The sequence below is a fragment of the Fundulus heteroclitus genome, chromosome 8, assembly GCF_011125445.2.
Source record: "Fundulus heteroclitus isolate FHET01 chromosome 8, MU-UCD_Fhet_4.1, whole genome shotgun sequence".
Classification (NCBI taxonomy): Eukaryota; Metazoa; Chordata; class Actinopteri; order Cyprinodontiformes; family Fundulidae; genus Fundulus; species Fundulus heteroclitus.
In genome coordinates, this window is record NC_046368.1 from 29,240,768 (window position 1) to 29,260,189 (window position 19,422).

The 19,422-nt window shown below is 44.0% G+C and overlaps 1 protein-coding gene across 1 annotated transcript in view; it reads left to right on the forward strand.

Moving 5' to 3' along the window:
- The window catches only part of xpo7 (exportin 7), a 41,390-nt gene extending 21,968 nt beyond the window's left edge, over positions 1–19,422 (forward strand). Inside the window, exons 12-28 of the mRNA XM_012869631.3 lie at positions 1,005–1,198; positions 1,280–1,385; positions 1,714–1,849; positions 3,918–3,991; positions 5,307–5,387; positions 8,142–8,205; positions 8,320–8,428; positions 8,529–8,635; positions 8,757–8,845; positions 8,979–9,086; positions 11,472–11,554; positions 11,659–11,873; positions 13,107–13,245; positions 13,328–13,485; positions 13,581–13,679; positions 13,760–13,887; positions 16,859–19,422. Of these exons, the coding sequence (XP_012725085.1) occupies positions 1,005–1,198; positions 1,280–1,385; positions 1,714–1,849; positions 3,918–3,991; positions 5,307–5,387; positions 8,142–8,205; positions 8,320–8,428; positions 8,529–8,635; positions 8,757–8,845; positions 8,979–9,086; positions 11,472–11,554; positions 11,659–11,873; positions 13,107–13,245; positions 13,328–13,485; positions 13,581–13,679; positions 13,760–13,887; positions 16,859–16,952 (1,984 nt within the window). The 3' untranslated portion in view covers positions 16,953–19,422. The remainder of the gene's footprint in view (positions 1–1,004; positions 1,199–1,279; positions 1,386–1,713; positions 1,850–3,917; positions 3,992–5,306; positions 5,388–8,141; positions 8,206–8,319; positions 8,429–8,528; positions 8,636–8,756; positions 8,846–8,978; positions 9,087–11,471; positions 11,555–11,658; positions 11,874–13,106; positions 13,246–13,327; positions 13,486–13,580; positions 13,680–13,759; positions 13,888–16,858) is intronic.

Here is a 19,422-nt window from a genome sequence, read left to right on the forward strand (position 1 = left end):
CTGTGACTTGTATATCAGTTTTAAATGGTAAATCACACGGACCAGGATGCACCAAGTAGTATACATTATCGTCTAATAGCCACCAGAGGGCGCTCTAACCTTGTGAAAACTATATGCTGCTCTTGCACCACTCACAAAATGAATTAAAACATTGACTTATGGGGTGCGCTCGTGGTGCAGCGTGTAGCGCGACCCATATACAGAGGCCTTAGTCCTCGACGCGATCGACCCGGGTTCGAATCCGTCCCGCGATCCTGTGATGTATACATATATGTAAATATGTTTTTATCTATCATTTATATATTTATAAATGTTACTTATATATTTATAAATGTTATTTATATATATAAAAATAACATGCAAAATATTTCAGCACATGACTTTCTCAGCACTTGATAGTTTTAGTAGATAACATAAAAGTATATGGTATTTGACATTTTAAAAGTCTTAAGCCCCCCCTGAACATGAGAAAATCCTCGTTATTCGATGCTGTAGCGCACATATTCCCTAGTTACTGGGGGGAAATAGGGAGTACCAATATGGCGGCTGGTGGCTTCAAAGCTGATTTGCTGATGCAGATGTGAGCTTTATGTTGATCTGAAACATCCATGTCATACTGTAAGCTTAGTACGTAGCACCATTACGCTCATGGTCTAATTTCAGCGTAATTAGACCGAAATGCTCTGACTCGAGAAGAGCATTCCCGATTGGAATTGGCGGATTGTTGTGCTAATTTACTCCATCCAGGTATGCTCCATATTATTCAGCCGATTGTGGATGGAGCTGCGCAATTCACTAAGTTGCCTTACCAGATTAAATGTCAGTTTTTAGTCTTGGATTGTGTGAAATAAATTTCTAAATAAGTACGACCTATAGTCCATGCGACATATGTCTTTATTCCCCCCCCCCCCCCCCTGACGCATTTTTTGACTGATGCAACTCATAGTCTGAAGAACGCGGTAAATGTGATCGAAGCAAACGAGCTGAGCACGTTGTTTCCACAGAGACGGCTTAGAGGACCCGCTGGACGATGCCGGTCTGGTCCAGCAGCAGTTAGACCAGCTATCCACCATCGGCAGGTGCGAATACGAGAAGACGTGCGCTCTGCTGGTGCAGCTGTTCGACCAGGCGGCGCAGACCTACCAGGAGCTGCTGCAGTCCACCAACTCCAGCGCTGCAGACATCACCGTGCAGGAGGGTACGTCCAGCAAGCGGGTTTCATGTCTTCATGTTTTCAGTTTGTGTTGGCGGGGGATTCTGAGCTGTCTTCTGTGCGCAGGTCGGCTCACGTGGTTGGTTTATATTATCGGTGCCGTGATCGGCGGACGGGTATCGTTTGCAAGTACAGACGAGCAGGACGCCATGGATGGAGAGTTGGTCTGCCGGTAGGAAGTGTGTCTTGAATTATTCAGAATCATTTGAAGGCAGAACTGCGCCAAGTGGGCCTAAAATTAAAGTTCGGCTTCCACTTCCTGTCGACGCTTCTTTCTGCTCAGTAGTTGTAATTAAGTTGTTGTTATATAATCTCCCTGTTATATAATCTCCCTTGCTTTTATTCTGTTTTATTTTGCTATATTTTAATCATGTAAAGCACTTTGCATTGTCTTTGTACTGAATTGTGCTATATAAATAAATTTGCCTTGCCTGTCTCACTCTGACTGTGACAGCGCAGTTCACTCTGCTGCTTCTAACCCGGTCCGTTTTCTACGTCAGGGTTCTGCAACTGATGAACCTGACGGACTCTCGGCTCGCTCAGGCAGGCAACGAGAGGCTGGAGCTGGCCATGCTCAGCTTCTTTGAACAGTTCAGAAAGATCTACATCGGCGACCAGGTGCAGAAATCTTCAAAGGTGAGGCCCTGCATGCATCTGTGGGTGCGGGTTAGATCGCAGAAAGCCTGCGCGGCTGATGTGGCGTTCATGTCCACTGACATTTGTTCTCCCTCTCCAAGGCACAAACCGCAAATTCTGAACTTCCCAGATAAGTGGTGGAAAGTAGAAACTGTGTTGGTGGTGGTGTCTGTAGCAGTTTTGTCTGTAAAAAGAAAACATGCCAGTAACCTGTCCGTCCGTAGCCAGAGATCTGCAGGGTTTCCGCCAGGCGAGGTTTTCTCAGCAGAAATGAACGGAAGTGAAGCTTAAAACACCAGCAGAGCTTTTTGTTTCCTACACATCTTAATCAAGTCCTAATTTGGCTCATAACATATCGAACAAAACTTACAGAAAAGGTGGTCCTACTTCAGAAACTTAGCTTTGCACACCATGAAATGTAATTAATGCCAAGTGGTTTAGCTGCTTTCTGTGCAGCTCGCTCAAGCATCCACAGACATGTCTGTGGACGAGAGAGCAGGTCATGTGACAGCCAGACAGGGATTGGCAGCAGCCATTACGCTCCCTTTTTGACTGACAATGTCTTTGTAAAGGTGAAAGGAAAATTGTTAAGAAAAGCCCAGATAGAGTTAGAAAATTATTGACAGGTTTTATATAATATCACTTTTCCAAGTTGTGCATTAAAAAGTCAACTGGGATTGTAAAAAATTGGCGTCTCAGCTCACTGCTGTCATAATCACAGATGGTCCAACCGGCAGTAAGAGCTGAGTTTTGTCAGGAACACCAATGTCTATCATTTACCAATGGCTCAGGGCCCTAAAGTATTGGGACATCCCTACTGTAGGTTTTAGTTTTTTCATTCAGCTATTGCATTAACAACATGTGTTTAGAGGCATAAACTGTGTTTATCTGTGGAAAATCAAACTCCCAAGACAAAAGACAAATTTCTGTTGTGCTGTTCCACCACATAAGGGCTGCTGCTAGCAATTTCTCAGTTTTTGATTCGTTCGTGGACTCGCTTCGTTTGTCGACTTCCAAAACACGAAAAGCAGCTTGATTTAGAGTCTTCTCTTCTTGCTTTTTAAGCAAAAGCATTTACCTGCCAAATGTTGGATTTCTTGCATGCAGCAAAGGTCCAAAGGTCCAAAATAGTGCCACTTCAAGCATGGCTAACTGAAATAAAAAGACGGCCATATTATGTATTTAAAATAATAAGAATCCCAGCTGGTTGCGAAAGTCAAATATGAGACTGAACTGGAAACAAAAGAATAGGCTCATTTCAGTTCTGATTGCCAAAAAACTTTTTTTATTAAACATTTTAAAATCCTGTTAAAATGTTCATATAAAATGCATATTAACAATATTCATTAACTGTATGTATTATGAGTATTCCTGCTTTTTGTTATCCATTGCTATGTTCACGTTGCCTCCAGTTAAATGTGCTGAAAATGGTCAGAAGCAAAATGAACTTGGAAGGGGACCTGAAGTCTGCAGACTGACTCCCTGTCCCAGATTCTAGTCTACATGCTTCTTTATTCGCAGTCTTTGCCTTTTTTCCAACTCATTGTTAACATCCTGGAGTTAAAGACCAATTTGTAAAAAATAATGTTAAAATAAGTTATAGGTGGATTATCATAGTCTCTCATAGATTACAGTTCATCAGTGACTACAACCAATACCTGCCACCTAGCTCTGGTCTGATGTGTGAAGTTGGGTCTGCTGACAGTCTTCACTGTCCTGATTGATTGACAGCGAACACAGATTTCACGCAGGTTATCCATGACCATCTCCACGATATCCACGATATTGGTGTATCGGCTGTCTGGACTTTAGGAGTGTTGTTTACTCGGGTTGCAGTAGCCACCAATGGAGGCCTCTACCAGCCTATATTGGGTTCTTCCTTCTTGGTTGCTTTCTTCGTAAATTGAAAATAAATGGTAAGAACAAAGCGTTAGCTGTATCCCACACTGCCTCGGCAAAGTAAATAAGGAAGTGAAGACTCAAGTGGCCAACATCTTTTGTGGGTAAAATAAGGCATGATGTGAGTTAGACGTCATTTAAACAATCCGACTCTGTGGTTGTTTTCCAGCTTTATCGACGATTATCAGAAGTTCTTGGGTTGAACGACGAGACGATGGTACTCAGTGTCTTTATAGGGAAAATGTAAGTATGTGTGTGTGTTACCAGCTGAGTACTCTTAAAGTGGCACTGTGTAATTTTTATCCACTAGGGGCGCTATAGCTGTAACTTCCAGGTTTAGCGTCCATTAAGGCCACAGGCAACACTACACTGTGGCAAAATTAAACAGTCTCCCTCCTACAAGGCCACATTCACCCCTCTAGATTATATCTTACATCAGAGAACCAAAAATATGTCTGATCAGGTAAGTGTCTAAAGCCGGGCGTACACTGTACAAGTTTTTCCCCTTTTCGGGCCGATTCTTCAGTCGTGCGAGCATTTTTTGAATCGGCCGAATTTCAGCTTGATCGTAGAGGGGGGGAGAGGAGGGGGGACTGGCTTCTCACGACTACCTCCAGATCAGGAATCGGACGATCGGTGAAAATCAAACATGTTTGAAATTCAGTCGGCTGTCGTGAGGTTTTTGTGAGCGCATCCTGCTGTTCAAGCAGAGCTACGAGGGGGCGCCCTCCCCTCCTCTCCGTCCCCGCCAGCGGAGGGAGGGAAGCGGGTGTCCCTGAAGCAACCTCCGGCCGGTGTTGGGGAGGGCGAGCCGTCCGGTCCGCGCAACGCGCTGGCCGCCTGTTTCGGCACTCCTCCGCTTGTTGGGGGGGCGGGCCGGGCGACCTGCCGTGCCGCGCGGCCGCCGGTGCGTCTCGTCCCTCCTCTCTCCCCTCCGTTCCCCTGACGCTCGGTGCCTCCTGCGGGCTTCGCCAAAGCTGGGCTCGAACCCCTGCTCTGGGTCCCTGTCACCCACCGTCGCTCGCCTGCCTCTGTCACCACAGCGAGCGGTCCCAGAGGGGACACGACGTACAGTGTGAGCAGTCCGGTCTCGTCCGAGCGTCGCGCCGCACAGATCGTGAGCGGTGAACTTTTAAACCCCGCGGTTCCCTCGCACAGTTTGAGATGTATATAAGTACCACGACTGAAAAACTCGTACAGTGTACGCCCGGCTTTATCTGTTTTGTTTTGTTGTTACGGCAGACTGAGCTCAGATTGCGGTAACCTAAAATAGGCACTTGACCCATTCGGCAACAAATCTGACCCTGTCAAGTTACATATGCACGTTTTTGAGAAGAACTGCATAGAACAGAGAAGGGCATTAATACGTGCCAAGTGCTGTATATTACCCTGATAAATCATTTAATTCATCTCAAATTAAGCTAATACTTGGGTCAAAACTTACACAGTGCTGCTTAACTACAGAGTTCAATGTGAGACATTGTATTCCTAAAAGTAATTATTGTCCTGATAGTTTTTGTTCATTTGACTCCAATATGTTTTTTTTTTTTTCTTCCAGCATTACAAATTTGAAGTACTGGGGCCAGTGTGAGCCAATCACCTCCAAAACACTACAGCTGCTCAATGACCTCTCTTTAGGATATCCTTACTGAGTTGTGTGGTATTGTGTGCATTCTATGTTCTGGTTGCAATCAACTCTTTTTCTTTCACATAAACTACTCAAACCATGTCATGATATTAGATCTTTGTGACATAAACCACACCAAATACTGAATTGATATTAAACAACAGATAGGCGCAGCTACCAGGGTGTAAAAGTACAGAATTAGAAGGAGACAGTTTCTGGAGCTCATCCCAATGTGCTAAATGTTTAAATCTGTTTAAATGTTTAAATTAATGTTCAGCCTTCAAACTGAAAAAATACTGCAAGGCGTGTTTCTTGAAGTAGTTTAATTACCTTAATTACCTTTAATTACCTTAAAACTTTTACTCCTTTAAAATCTTATTATGCAGATTAATTAAGTTCAATTAAGTTTTTTTTAGCGCCAATTCACAACACATCATCTCAAGGCACTTAAAGTCAATTCAATCGAATCCTACAGACAAATCCCAAGTACATCTGCTCTAATTGATCCTAGCTATCAAACAATGCAGTCAAGTTCAATTTGATAGTAAATTGGTTATGTTGTCTATGTAAGGAAACCCAGGAGATTGCATAGAGTCATTGACTTGCAGCATTCACTCCTTCATGAGCAGGTTGCTACTTTGGACCGTCGCTTGCATGGTGTGATTGCAACAATCCCTCATACCAAGCATGTGTGTTGCAACAATGCGAAGGAAAACTCTCCATTTAACAGGACAAAACCTGATGAAGCTAATATTTTCTATAACTCTGAAAGCTTAATTGGATCAAAATGGTCCAAACACAGATCGGGTTCCAGTTACCTCACGCACTGTGGATGAAGGGATTGCATTCAGGAGGATGACGATGATTCTGGTTTTACTGGAATCAGTTTTATTTATAAAGAATATCATAGTCATAGTCATAGTCATTACTGCTATGACTGTTGAAGTTTGCCAACTGGACTAAAAAGAAACCCAGGATTGTTCTTGCTTTCTTCAATTAATGATGAAAGTACGTTGTTCTAGCTTTTTATACAACAATAGACTTTTTCCATATTAAGTAGGACTTCTCTAGATATTTAGGGTGCCATTTTCTCTCCAATTTGCGGCTCTGAATTAAACCAGGGAGCCAGCCGGGCACCCACGGAAAAAACAATATGATCAAGAACATCAACCTGTGAACAGAAGATAAATTCAAAATTTGCCTGGTGCTGTGTTTTTCTGTGATACTGAGGAAATTAAAAATGGGACAGATTCTTTAAAAGTTGTTACGCCATTGTCTGATAATGATCTACTATAATTAATTTTCTGTAAGTGGCTCAATACTCAGTTAAGTTACACTCAAAAGGCTATGAAAGGGTTCTCAGACAAGACAGGGTTAATTTCTTCACAGTCAGAAAATCAGCACGAGGTCCAAAGCATGAAGACAAAAGTAGATAGGTCTGTGAATGTTTTGGGCAAAGCCAACTGAATCTAAAATAGCATTAAAGGCTTATTTAGGCTACAGTTTCATCAATGTTTAAATCCCCCATTTTAAGGACCTCATCAGTAATTAACACTAAATTGGATAAGTCTGAGAACTGATCTAGAAATTGAGAGTAAGGCACTGGTGAACAATATGCAAAGCAGGGTTCTCGCCAGCGCAGTTCAGCGTAATGGGCCATTACGCTGAAAGTTTTCAAAATTACTCTGAAATTAGACAGTACGACACAGATGTTTTAGAGCAACATAGGAAGGTCAGTAAAGCTCTTGAATGTGCATCGTCGCAGCTATAAATCTCCTAGTCAACACAAGATAACGCTAGTTATTAGCTTGCCAAACAGCCCTCTTCCAGCTGCACTACACAACTCTCGCTGTGACAATTCGTCAAAGACGCAGCGAAATGACACGCCATCACATCCCCGTTACAATACAGGGTTCTCACCAGCACTTCACCACTAAAAGAAATTTTCATTATAGTAGTCCTTAGGTAAAAAAAAAGCTTCTTGGAAGTCTTCATTTTAAAAGTCTTAACATATTTACTTCACTCTAAATTTAAACAACAAATAAAACTGCTTAGAGTATCCTCTCTTCAAAAAGATACAACAGTCTGAATGCAAACTTTATTCTCTAACATTTAAGAAAGGGCAGATGTCTAATTTAATTATTTTTTTTATATTCTAATAAAGTTGATATGTAGTATACTTCACTATTTTATTTGTTGCAACGCTTATCACATTTTACAAATCACTTTCTAACATTGATAACTGACAAATTTGCTGTCGACATTGAGAACAAAACTTTCGGCAACTAGTTGGTGATATTATTTGCCATTATTTGCCTTAGCAGTCTGGTGACGGCCTTGTAGAAGTCGCCTTTTCAAATTGCAAACTTGCCAATTTGGGTCTATAAGATTTATTTGCCCCTTTATAAGCTTACTAGCAGTTTTCCAAATAGCAGTGGTAATTTTCATTTGTGGCCAACAAGTTAAAGCCTTGTCAAAATTAGTTTTGCTTATTTGTGTGAAATATCCTGGGCCTAACTCTTGCTTTATATCCTTTTTTTGGCTTTCACAGCTAACTCTGACAAATGTTTTTCAAAATGGATTAGAGAAGCTCAAGTTACAAAAGTCTGTGTTAAACCTTCCTAATAACATGTTCAGTTTAATGGAATAAAATCCCACTGTAGTACTTATTAGCCAGCCGATCGAAGGTCACCTCCATGATTTGTTGTCTGTCGACGAGCTCCATCTGGACGTGTGTATTTTCTCCTTGACTCCATGTCTGTGCACATACAGCAGTGTGAGGAAGCTAGTGAAACTCAGCGCTGTCCAGTTCATGTTGAACAATCACACGGTGAGTATTTTACCGACACGGATCCAGGTCAGACCTCCAGGCTGCAATACTGACGTATCCGAGTCAAACCCAGTAATCGTTGTAAGATGTGTTTTGTTGTCTTTGCTGTGACAGAGTGAGCATTTCTCCTTCCTGGGTGTAAACAACCAGTCCAACCTGAGCGACATGAGGTGTCGGACCACCTTTTACACGGCACTGGGACGCCTGCTGATGGTTGACTTGGGTAAACAAAGAGATTCATGTGGGACCATTTTGTTAGAGCTTGGCAATTTCTCTACCGATATCTCCGGTGCCGGTTTATTAATGATGCGTCGTGTGCGCAGGTGAGGACGAGGACCAGTTTGAACAGTTCATGTTGCCTCTGACAGCTGCGTTTGAAGCTGTGGCTCAGATGCTCAGTACAAACACATTCAACGAGCAGGAAGCCAAGGTGAGGTGAACACACAGAGACGACCACTGTGCTGCTTTCAAGTCCAGCTTCAGGGTTTTAAATATTTCTAGTTCGAATAAACCGAAGCACATTTTAACTGATCTCCGTCTGTGTCCTGTAGAGGACTTTGGTAGGTTTGGTCCGAGACCTCCGAGGCATCGCGTTCGCCTTCAACGCCAAGACAAGTTTCATGATGCTGTTCGACTGGATGTATCCTTAAAGCTGAGGGTAGAGGAGCCCTGGCCTCAGATCTAACAGCTACCGTCCTTCCTCTCAGTGTAACAGAAGCAACTTCTACTTTATTGTGTTTGTTGGGAGGAAGTGTCCTTGACCAGCTCTGCAGCTATCCAACGTACATGCCCATCCTGCAGCGGGCCATCGAGCTGTGGTACCACGACCCGGCCTGTACCACACCCGTCCTCAAACTCATGGCGGAGCTTGTCCACAACAGGTAAACGCTCTCTGCGATGCTGACTGGTAATAAATAAAGTAGGGCTGTAACTCACGTTTCTCTGGAGATATGATCAAGAGCCTTTGGTGTCACTGGCCATTTTTCCACCAAACTGGTTCCAGTAGCTTGATTAAAAACCAGTTCTTTGTGTTCTCATTCTGTCAGTACACTTAGTACAACACACGTGAAATGCGTATAAGGATTGCTTCCTGACAATACCAGCCCAATGACGTTATTTCAACACAACTGTCAAGGCCAATGAGACTGCGCAGTCCAGGGAGGCCCGCCCTCCAATTTGGGTATTTAACCGTTGCAGTCTCATTTCCACCTTCTTTTTCACCTCATTAACCTGACTTGTCAGCACCCTGTATGCAACTTAACTGTCTGACTGGAGGTGAGCTAGCTCTGCCTTGGAGGGCGGTACAAGGCTTGCTTCTGAATTTGATGTTTCGCAAAGTTTACATTTCCAATCTGGTAGTTATCTGTAAGCATACACTGTTTAAAACAGCGGGCCGGACTTTTGAAGTAGTTCATGTTACAATCCTGCAGATGGTGCTGCAATAAGAGCTGATTAATAAGCTAGAAATCCAAAAATGTTAGATGGAAAAGCATAGCCATCCTGGAAAGGTCTCCATGAAGCAGAGAAGTTTTCAAGTGTGTACATTGTCTTTATTTAGGGTTCCCACACAGTCCGGAAAAGTAGGGAATGTGACCTGGTTATTATACAGATATGGTTACCTGTTGAAAAAGAAAATAAGAGTTTGGAAAAGTACTAATATTCTCAGAGTTTTTTCTGTCACAGTCTGAATGTTTTGTCTCTCCATCCATTCGTCCATCTTAGCTTTCATCCATGTGTTTGTCCGTGCTGTTATAAAAGTCTGATTTTTGGTTTTCTTCTTAATACATTTACGTTCTAAATGGTTATTAAACAAGTGAGAACTTTGACGAAAAATGATAAAGGGACTAAATTGATATACGTACAGTTTTCTAATCATACTGACCACTCAAAGTTAGACTCACTAACATGCACACATTCTGATATGCAGATCGGTAGGCAACTTCGTGTTCGGTGCCTTGCCCAGGGGCTCATTGACATGTGGCAGGAGGAACCTGGGATCGAGCCCACAACTTTTGGATAGACTTAGTGAGACGACTGCTTTTACCCACTAAGCCATTGCTGCCTCAGACCATGGCTACGTTCACACAATAGGCAAATGTGACCCATGTCCAACTTTTTCATGGCAGTGTGACGGGCCAATTCCGATGTGGTAAAAAATTGGACACCTAGCCGATAGTTTTCAAAGCATCCAGAGTCTGAACGGTGATGTCCTTTTCATCCGAGCGTTCCTGTCCTGGCTCCCACTTCACTTCCACGCAGACTTCTCTCCAGCAGCAGCAGTCATGGCTCCTTTACCTTTCTTTATCTTACGATGTGGTCTTAACATTGTCAACTCCTGTTGCTCAGCAACTGTATAACACTATTATGTTTTAAATGTTTAGTTTTTTTTTTTCCCAAAGCTTTATTAAACCCTTCCAGTAGCAATTTCATTCGTTACTACTTGCGTAAACTGTGCGCTGCTGTGTGATGTAGTTTATCCTACTGCTCTTTCAGGTCGTGAAATGTTGAGACAGAAGGCTAAAAGTGGTCACATTTAACAACCAGGCAAAAAAAAGCCAATTTCAGAAAAAAATCCTAATTGAGCAAAAACACCTGCAATGTGAACGTAGTCTTAAAAAAATACTATTACATAATATGAACCAGATTTCTAAATGAAAGGTATTACTAGCTAAATGCACGGGGTGTGTCCAAATTCAGGGGCTGCACCCTTTGAAGCTCAGATATGTAGGCCGAATTCATCACAGCGTCGCGACTAAGGCTGTCCAGATTCAAGGGTTGCTTCCACCCCATCCCATGATGCATTGCAGGTTGAAGAGAACCAGTGTAACTTCTCTGAGAAAACCTCATTTCTCCTGGTCAATCACTGAAAAGCAGTCTGTTCATGTCCCAACTAATAACCCTGCTCTTGAGCAAGGCTGGAAAACCCCCAGCTGGCCCTAAAAAAAAAAACTGTCCCTGTAATGCTCACAAGTGGGCGGAGCCGAGTAGAGCCAGGACGGACCGAACCGACGTAAAAGGGGCTCTTGTTTTCTTGGCTGACGAAGGACCCCGGGCCCTTCAAAGGATGTCGCCCCTGATTTTTGGACACTCCCATTCATCTAAGTTATTTAAACTGTGGCTCATCAGCGCCAGCTACTGTCCTTCTTCACAAGTATGCATATGGTATATTTTTGTTTTAAGACGGTGATGGCAGGTAGTGAGAAGATTTCTCCCGAACATTTGAGTTTAACCTTCAGCGTTGGATTCCTCTCTGTCCTTCTCTGCAGGTCGCAACGGCTTCAGTTCGACGTGTCGTCGCCAAACGGAATCCTGCTATTTAGGGAAACCAGCAAGATGATCACCACATATGGTACATGGACTGGAATACGGCCTTGACCCTATAAGGCCAGCCTTAAATGTTCAAACCGGGATTGTCATGGAAAGCTACAGGAGCATGTTTGTTTATCCCCCCAGGGAATCGGATCCTGACGCTGGGAGAGGTCCCCAAGGACCAGGTGTACGGCGTGAAGCTGAAGGGCGTCAGCGTGTGTTTCGCCATGCTGAAGGCCGTGCTCAGTGGAAACTACGTCAACTTTGGGGTCTTCCGTCTCTATGGCGATGACGCCCTGGACAACGCCTTGCAAACCTTCATCAAACTACTGCTCTCCATCCCTCACAGCGACTTACTAGTATGTTGACCTTTCCTGCTGTCAAACCACATGTTGTCCTGCAGGTTTCTGACCGGCTGCAGGAAGTCGTTTTGGTTTTTTTCGGGGGGGGGGGGGGGGGGGTGCACTGCAAAAACGGATCTAAAAACAAGTCAAATGTTCTTAAAGTTAGTCTATTCGTCCTTGATTTGAGCCAGTAAATAAGATTATCTGCCAATGGAACGAGTATCTTTGCCCCTAAAATTAAAAAAATTGGACATCCTGCTCTTGATATAAGATGATGGAGATGAACTGTTCCTATTTTAAGTGGAAAAATCTTATTCCATTGGCAAATCATCTTATTTACCTGCTCAAATCAAGGACAAATGCACTCATTTCAAGAAGAATTGACTTATTTTTAGTTCTGTTTTTGCAGTGTGATGTATACTGACACACAGTTCCAAGACAGTCTGGAAAAGTATGAAGTATCATTTCAGTATTTTCCAAGATAAGAAAAAGAAAGTTGTTTTGAAAAATATACCCACAGTCGTCCTTCGGTTGTTATTCTCTTTCTTTGTGTCTCTTATGTTCTTTACTTCATTTCCTTTGTGGCCTTTTTTCTCTTTTCATCTTTTCTTTTCTGCCTCCCCAAACTGCAAAAAGAGAACTAAAACTAAGTAAAATCTTCTTGAAATTAGCATACTTTCCCTTTAAGCAGTTAAATAAGACTATTTTTCCAATGGTATTAGTATTGTTACCCCTAAAATAAGATAATTAGATATCCCACTCTTGAAATAAGATGATGGTAATGAATTGTTCCTATTTTAAGTGCAAAAATCTTATTCCACTGGCAAATAGTCTTATTTAGCTGCTCAAATCAAGAAGATTTTACTCACTTTTAGTTCACGTTTTGCAGTTAACTTCTGCCCTTGCATCCTCCCTTCTTCCTTGTCCTTTATTTTCATTCCTTCCATTTTTTCCCAACCTCCCTTCTTTTATTTGTCCTTCCTTCTTTTGTCTTTTTGTCCTTTATTGTGTCCTACCCTCATTTTTTCCCTTCCTCCCGCTAGTTTTAGATTTCCCAGTTGCCATGTTTAAAGCCAATATCTGTTATAAATGTTGATAGTTTGAAAGGACCGAGCTGTTAAGTCTGGTAAAGTGTGGAGTTTTTTCTCTGAGGAATGGAGGAACCCTGCTGACAGAAGTTGCCTCTTTAGATTTCCCCGTTCCTCGTACAGAACTGAACCCATTATGGCCGTGCTCTCTGCCCTGCAGGACTACCCGAAGCTCAGCCAGTCCTTCTACTCTCTGCTGGAGGTGCTGACTCAGGACCACATGAACTTCATCGCCAGCTTAGAGCCGCACGTGGTCATGTACATCCTGTCGTCGATATCAGAAGGCCTCACGGCCCTCGGTAAGCGCCGGCGGCAGCCAGCTGTGACTCGGAGGAGGATGTGCGCTTGTTGTATTCACGGGCCCGTTTCTGTGTGCGTCAGATACGATGGTGTGCACCGGCTGCTGCTCCAGTTTAGACCACATAGTCACCTACCTGTTCAAGCAGTTGTCACGCTCCACCAAAAAGAGGCCCGCCACCATGGCAACAGACGACCGATTCCTGCACATCATGCAGCAGCACCCGGAGATGATCCAGCAGGTCGGACCATTAGCTCACACCTTTTCTTCCTCACACACACACACACACACACACACAGACAGCTAAATCCTGTGCTTACTGTGTTCATCACGTAGATGCTGTCCACTGTGCTGAACATCATCATCTTCGAGGACTGCAGGAATCAGTGGTCAATGTCGCGGCCGCTGCTAGGCCTCATCTTGCTCAACGAGAAGGTAACGTCCTCTCCCCGCTCAGGCCGGTGGCCACGGAGGATCACTGAGTTTAAATAAGTATGTGTTTGGGTGTCCCGCAGTATTTTGCTGACCTGAGGAACAGCATCGTCAGCAGTCAGCCTCCTGAGAAGCAGCAAGCCATGCACTTATGTTTTGAGAACTTGATGGAGGGAATAGAGAGAAACCTTCTAACAAAGAATCGGGACAGGTGAGTCGAGTCCTCGCTCCTCTGAGTTGTTTCCCACGTCGGGTGACGATGAAACTGTTAAAGTACCACCAGGGTAACAAGACCGAATGTAGCCGGTGGGGGAGGACTCCGCGGATGGAGCGCTCATCTCAGATAGCAACATATAACCCGATGGCACCCAGGAGGAAAGTGGTGGCTGTAAAGCTCATGGCTCAAATGCAAATGAATACGGTGAACATTTATATGGGCGTTTATTCAGTAAGTAGGAGGGTGTTTAAAACTGTAGCTTAAAGACCTGACAGATCAGTCCCCCCTACACCGGGAATAAAACTCTGTGATGAGTCCAGTTTACCATTTGCTACAGAGGTTAAATAAGCAAATGTTTAGGACAAACACTAACGTTAAAAATATAATCTTCAGTTACACTATAATTTCTGTTTTTGTTCTGAGTAGCATTATTACTCTAATGCACAACTGCATCAGCATTAGGGCTGAACGACTTTGGAAAATAATCTAATTGCGATTTTGTTTTGTTTTTTCTTAATATTGCGATTTGATACGACTTGTTTTTCCAGTTTAATTTATCATGTCTTTTTAAACATATACAAACAACAAATCAGTTTGTTTCCTCGCTGTGCGGATTAGTTGCTAAAAGACCCACAGCATCTAAACTCGGAGCAGAAATGATTGCGTTCTGCCTACGATGTATTTCAACCAAAAGTGCAATTTTGACTTTTCTCTGCATTAACCACAAGCAACAAAAATGGCCTCTAAATAAAGATGTTTGTAAACAAGGACTATTCAAAACAAGAACTTTTAATGTTTCTATTGATCAGAATATTATTCAAGAGAACAGCTTTTAGTTGATTTGGACATCAATCCTTGTTGAACATAAAGTCCAACCAGCAAGCAAGTCTATGTATTAAACTGATTAACCTGTACTTAATGCTATGTATGATTATATAAACTATAAAACAAGTAATAAAGTTAGATTATCTCACTGCTGCAACTCTCTTCCCTTCCATGTGGAGGCAAACCCACTTTAAACATTTTACTGACACCTAATGGACGTGTCTAATTCACTAATTGTTACATAGCCAAAAAATTGCTGACCTCTGTGCTTGGAAATTGCGTTTTTTAAAATTGCGATTATATTGAGAATGCGATTAATTGTTCAGCCCTAATCAGCATGTTTCTCCCAATGGTCACCAGGAAATCGTATATATAACAATCAGCAAGTCGTGATTAGTGAAGGGAAGTAGCTGAAAGTCTCACCTGTCGACACAAAGTTATTCTGTTTCACTTTTAACGATTGTCGCAGAGTGTGAGCGGCGTACTTCTCTCGGGAATCCCTCACCGCGCTTTCTGATTAGCTACACGTCACATTCAACCTTGTGTGTCCTCGGTCATCACACGCTAGGATATCGGGGCAAGACAATCCAACATGTTGAATATCGGTCCCGACGTTCCACTGAGCGGACCCGATCGCTCTTAACTCACCACACACGGCAGGAATATCTCTTAGGATTATCTTAAGATAGACAGTGATAATGGGGCTAAACCCTGCCCTGTGCTCCAGCCTTTAGAGCGGTGTCCCGTTGTCGCCCCTCAGTTTTGAGTTGCTTACTCTTGTAGCTGAGACTGAGTCAGATGAGGGTTACCCTCTGCTTTGAAAAACAGAATGGCCCAATTGTGATTTATTCATGTTTCATTCAAAGTTTTTACATTTTCTTGCTCTAGAATATAAACTATGCTTTTTGAAGTTTAGAAATAAATGATGTCAAATGGAATCTCAGTTTACAGCAGCTTGTGCACAAAGTCAGGCAGCAAAGCTGTGATGTCAAAAGCCCTCTTCCTCCTTGCTGTAGTAAATGCGTGATATTTCTTTGCACATGTGTCTAAGTACACATGTAATACGGGATCCTACAGAGCCTGAGCGTAGATCTTGATTAGTTGTAGCATTAATATTCGGTTTGTCAGATCTGAATAAGTGTGGAAAAACAGATTATTCCCTCTCCCAGTCCATCCCTCCTAACCTGACTCTCTCCAGCTGTATTTCGCTCCGCCTAGCTCCACTCACATCCATCTGGGACTGATCCATAGAAATTGCCTTTACTGAAGGCTGGGCCTTATCAAAAATCCTTGCATATGATTGGATAAGCCACTTGTCTGTCATCTTTATCGACGTGCTATTTCAACCACTCACACCGAAGCTAACCCGTGACGCTGATGAGAGCGACGCAGGAAAAAAAAATTTTTAAATTTTTTTTTTTTAAATGTTTGCGGCTCTAGTGGCACGCGTTTTATTGACAGTGAGCTGACAGGAAGAGGGGGGAAGACAGGCGGCAAAGCCCCACGGGTCGGAGTCGATCCCGGGCCGACCGCGTCGAGGACTAAAGGCCTCCTAACATGGTTCGCGCTAACCGCTAACCGACAAGATGTCCGCTGTGGACGCGCCCCGGAAAACAAAACTTGCCAAATCCGGTCGGGAGAAGGGGGAAAACATGGTTTCCACCAACAAAAGCCTTCAGAGCCGTTCTCTGATGTTCTTTTAATGAAACAATATTAGGTAGATTGGACAACACGGAAGAAATAGCAGCATCAATGTTAACGCTTGCTTCCTCGATGCGAGCCGCCATTGCTATCAAAACAGTCTCACGTCACGGTCGCTTCTCCACTACATCACATCTATGAAACTCCAGCCCTGCGTCCTGATTGGCCAGACCATAAAATTGGTTGGAGAAATCACTCTCTATGGGAGATGTCCCAGATGGATGTGAGTGAACCTAGGCGGAGCAACATACGTCTGGCTAGAGTCAGGTTACATCCCTCCAGTCAGTCATCCACTTTCCTCCTCAGACTGGTTCATGGATCAGAATGTCTGGGAACCCTTGTCACAGTTAGAGGCGCTATCTGCTGTAATCTTTGAGCTGTGACGGTTGAACTTTAAAGTTGCGTTTGCATGTGTGTGTGTGCGTGTGTGTGTTGGCAGGTTCACGCAGAACCTGTCGGTGTTCAGGAGGGAAGTCAACGACAGCATGAAGAACTCAACGTACGGCGTCAACAGCAACGACATGATGAGCTGACATTCCACACAGCAGAGTCTCACCCAGCCGCAGAGCGGGCTCACCTCTCCCCTCGCACCCCCGCCCCCGCTCCACACGCTCCCCCCGCCCCTCACCCTGCTCCCCCCTCCTCCCCCGCCTCCTCCCCTGGGCCGGGATGCCTAAGGGATCGTCTCCTCACCCCGTCACCACATTGGCTAAACTTTCCCGCCTTCTTTTTGATATAAGCATATATAAATATATACAGATCTATTTTAAAGCCAGCCCGCGTTGGTCTGACTCATCTGGCTGTTGTAACTAAGGAGGGGAGGGGAGGGGGGGTGCATGTCTTGGCACGTCTTGGCACTCTTAATCACCGGCGGAGGGAGGCGGGAGTGCTGCGGCTGGAAACGGAGGAAACGGGACGCGGGGGACGAGTACCAGTAACCGTAGTAATCCGCTTCTGCCTGCCTTGTATAGAAAACACACAAAACCAAGTGTAAATTTTTTTTTTTTTTTTCGTAACATTTTGAACAATGTTTATAATGATCGAATTTCAACCGAGATGATGAATTGAGGATTGAAACAAAAAAAAAAACCCACGTGTGATTGAGCTTTTTACAGTGTAGTGAGTTAGTGCAAGCTGTCCGTCTGCGTGGGAGGAGGAGGAGGAGGAAGAGGAGGAAGAGGAGGAGAGACACGGGGAGAGGTGGTAGGGTGAGGAAGCAAAGGTCCACACACTAACAGAAAGGGAGTCAGAGCACCCATGCTGTACATTTCTCTCAGTCTCTGCTTGAAGTGATGTAAATAGTTGTGCAGCAGCAGGGAGGCAGCTTTTAAAGGAACATTCTGCTGTTTTTCCAGCCAAAGTTCCCCACGCGGCTCCAAGTACTAAGACGGCTCCACAGCTCTGTGGAAAGAGAACGAAGCAGAAAAAGCATCGTACGATTCCAACTGCTTCGACTTGCTGCTCCTGGCTTCTTCTTTTTTCTTTTTTTTTTTTTGTTTCAGAGCGTGACACTAACCGAACCTTTTTTTGGCTTTCCTACAAATGAAGATGTCTGAGTGTGAACCTGATGAATACCCCCCCCCCCCCCCCCCCCCCCCAATTAACAGTAAATCTGTTAATTGTTCAAATAAAAGCGCAAGACAAAGGAAGTGGTTCTAACATCTTGGTTTTTGTACAGCTGAAGAGAGCCGGCATTTAAGCGGCCCTTAACCTAGCGCGGCCGCTGCTACATGCGTGAATGTGGGCGATCTACTCCAACACGCCAAGGCTACTTTGCTCGTTTTCAAAAGTTTCATTCAAGCTGGCTTACAAGTTTCTAAATTACTTCTTTCTTTTTTTTCATCATGTGAGAAATCTGTGATTCGTTTATCTAATTGGACAAAAGTTCGGTCCTTGATTTATTCCTGGAACAGAGACCAAATATGTATAGATAAAATAAATCAATTCAAATAAACCCAGCGACAGCTTTACAGTCCATTAGATTAGAGGGGAAAGCTGCTGATCAGAAAGTTTCCCAGTGATCGCTTTTCTTCCAGCCAGGAGTCTCTTTTAGTCCAGAAGCTGGAGATGGACCATTCCTCTGCTCCTCTTCATTTCTGCGTCATTCCTCGCTGCCGCCTTGCGTCTCCGCTTCAGTGAAACATGCGCTCGGTGCTTCTCTCGCTCTGTTCCCTTTTCTCTTTAAATCAGCGACGCCGTCAGTGGTCGAGGCGGATCGTGACCGCGCCGGCTGATCAGAGGACATTAACGAGATCAGAAAACAGCAGAATCTTGCTTTATAAAGCCCGACAGTCCTCAGGCGTCACACACACACACACACACACACACACGCCTGCTGCTTTGTGACGTGTAAGCAACATGGTTGCAGCTCCGTTTCCCCCTCCGGCAGGCTCGGTGCAGTATCCACCATTTTGTTTACACTCTGGATTCCTCGGACCCCCCCGTTTAGGTCCTGCAGTGAAGTCCTTTTGGTGTGTGCATGTTGTGTATGAGTGTGTGTGTGTGTGTGTGTGTGGAGTGGCGTGGCTCTCTGTTACCTGGTGTGTGTGTGTGTGTGTGTGTGTGTGTGTGTGTCACTTGGTGAACGTGCGGTGGAGCTCAAACAGCCAAGGTGCATGTGTGGATGTGTGTGTGTGTGTGTGTGTGTGTGTGTGTGTGTTGAAGGCAGACTCGGAATAATCAGAAGGGGAAGCCAGCGGAGGAGACGTGGGTCACCCCGAAGGAGCCCATTTGAGCCTGAAGAGCCTCCGTAGAAGTGAGGACAGTGTAAAGGAGTCTCTTAGCAACGTGTGTTACTCTGTACGATGTTGCTGCTAACCATTTGTGACGACTTGCTCATCTCTAACCATGTCAGCACTCACGGATGTCCCTAAGTTTGGTTTGTGTCCCCTGATGTGAATGTGTTGGGTCCATAGAGTGAATAGCTGTTTGAGTTGTTTGGATGTCTGCTACATATAGTGTAAGCATTGTGACTGCAAATAAACCTCATTGATTTTTACAACA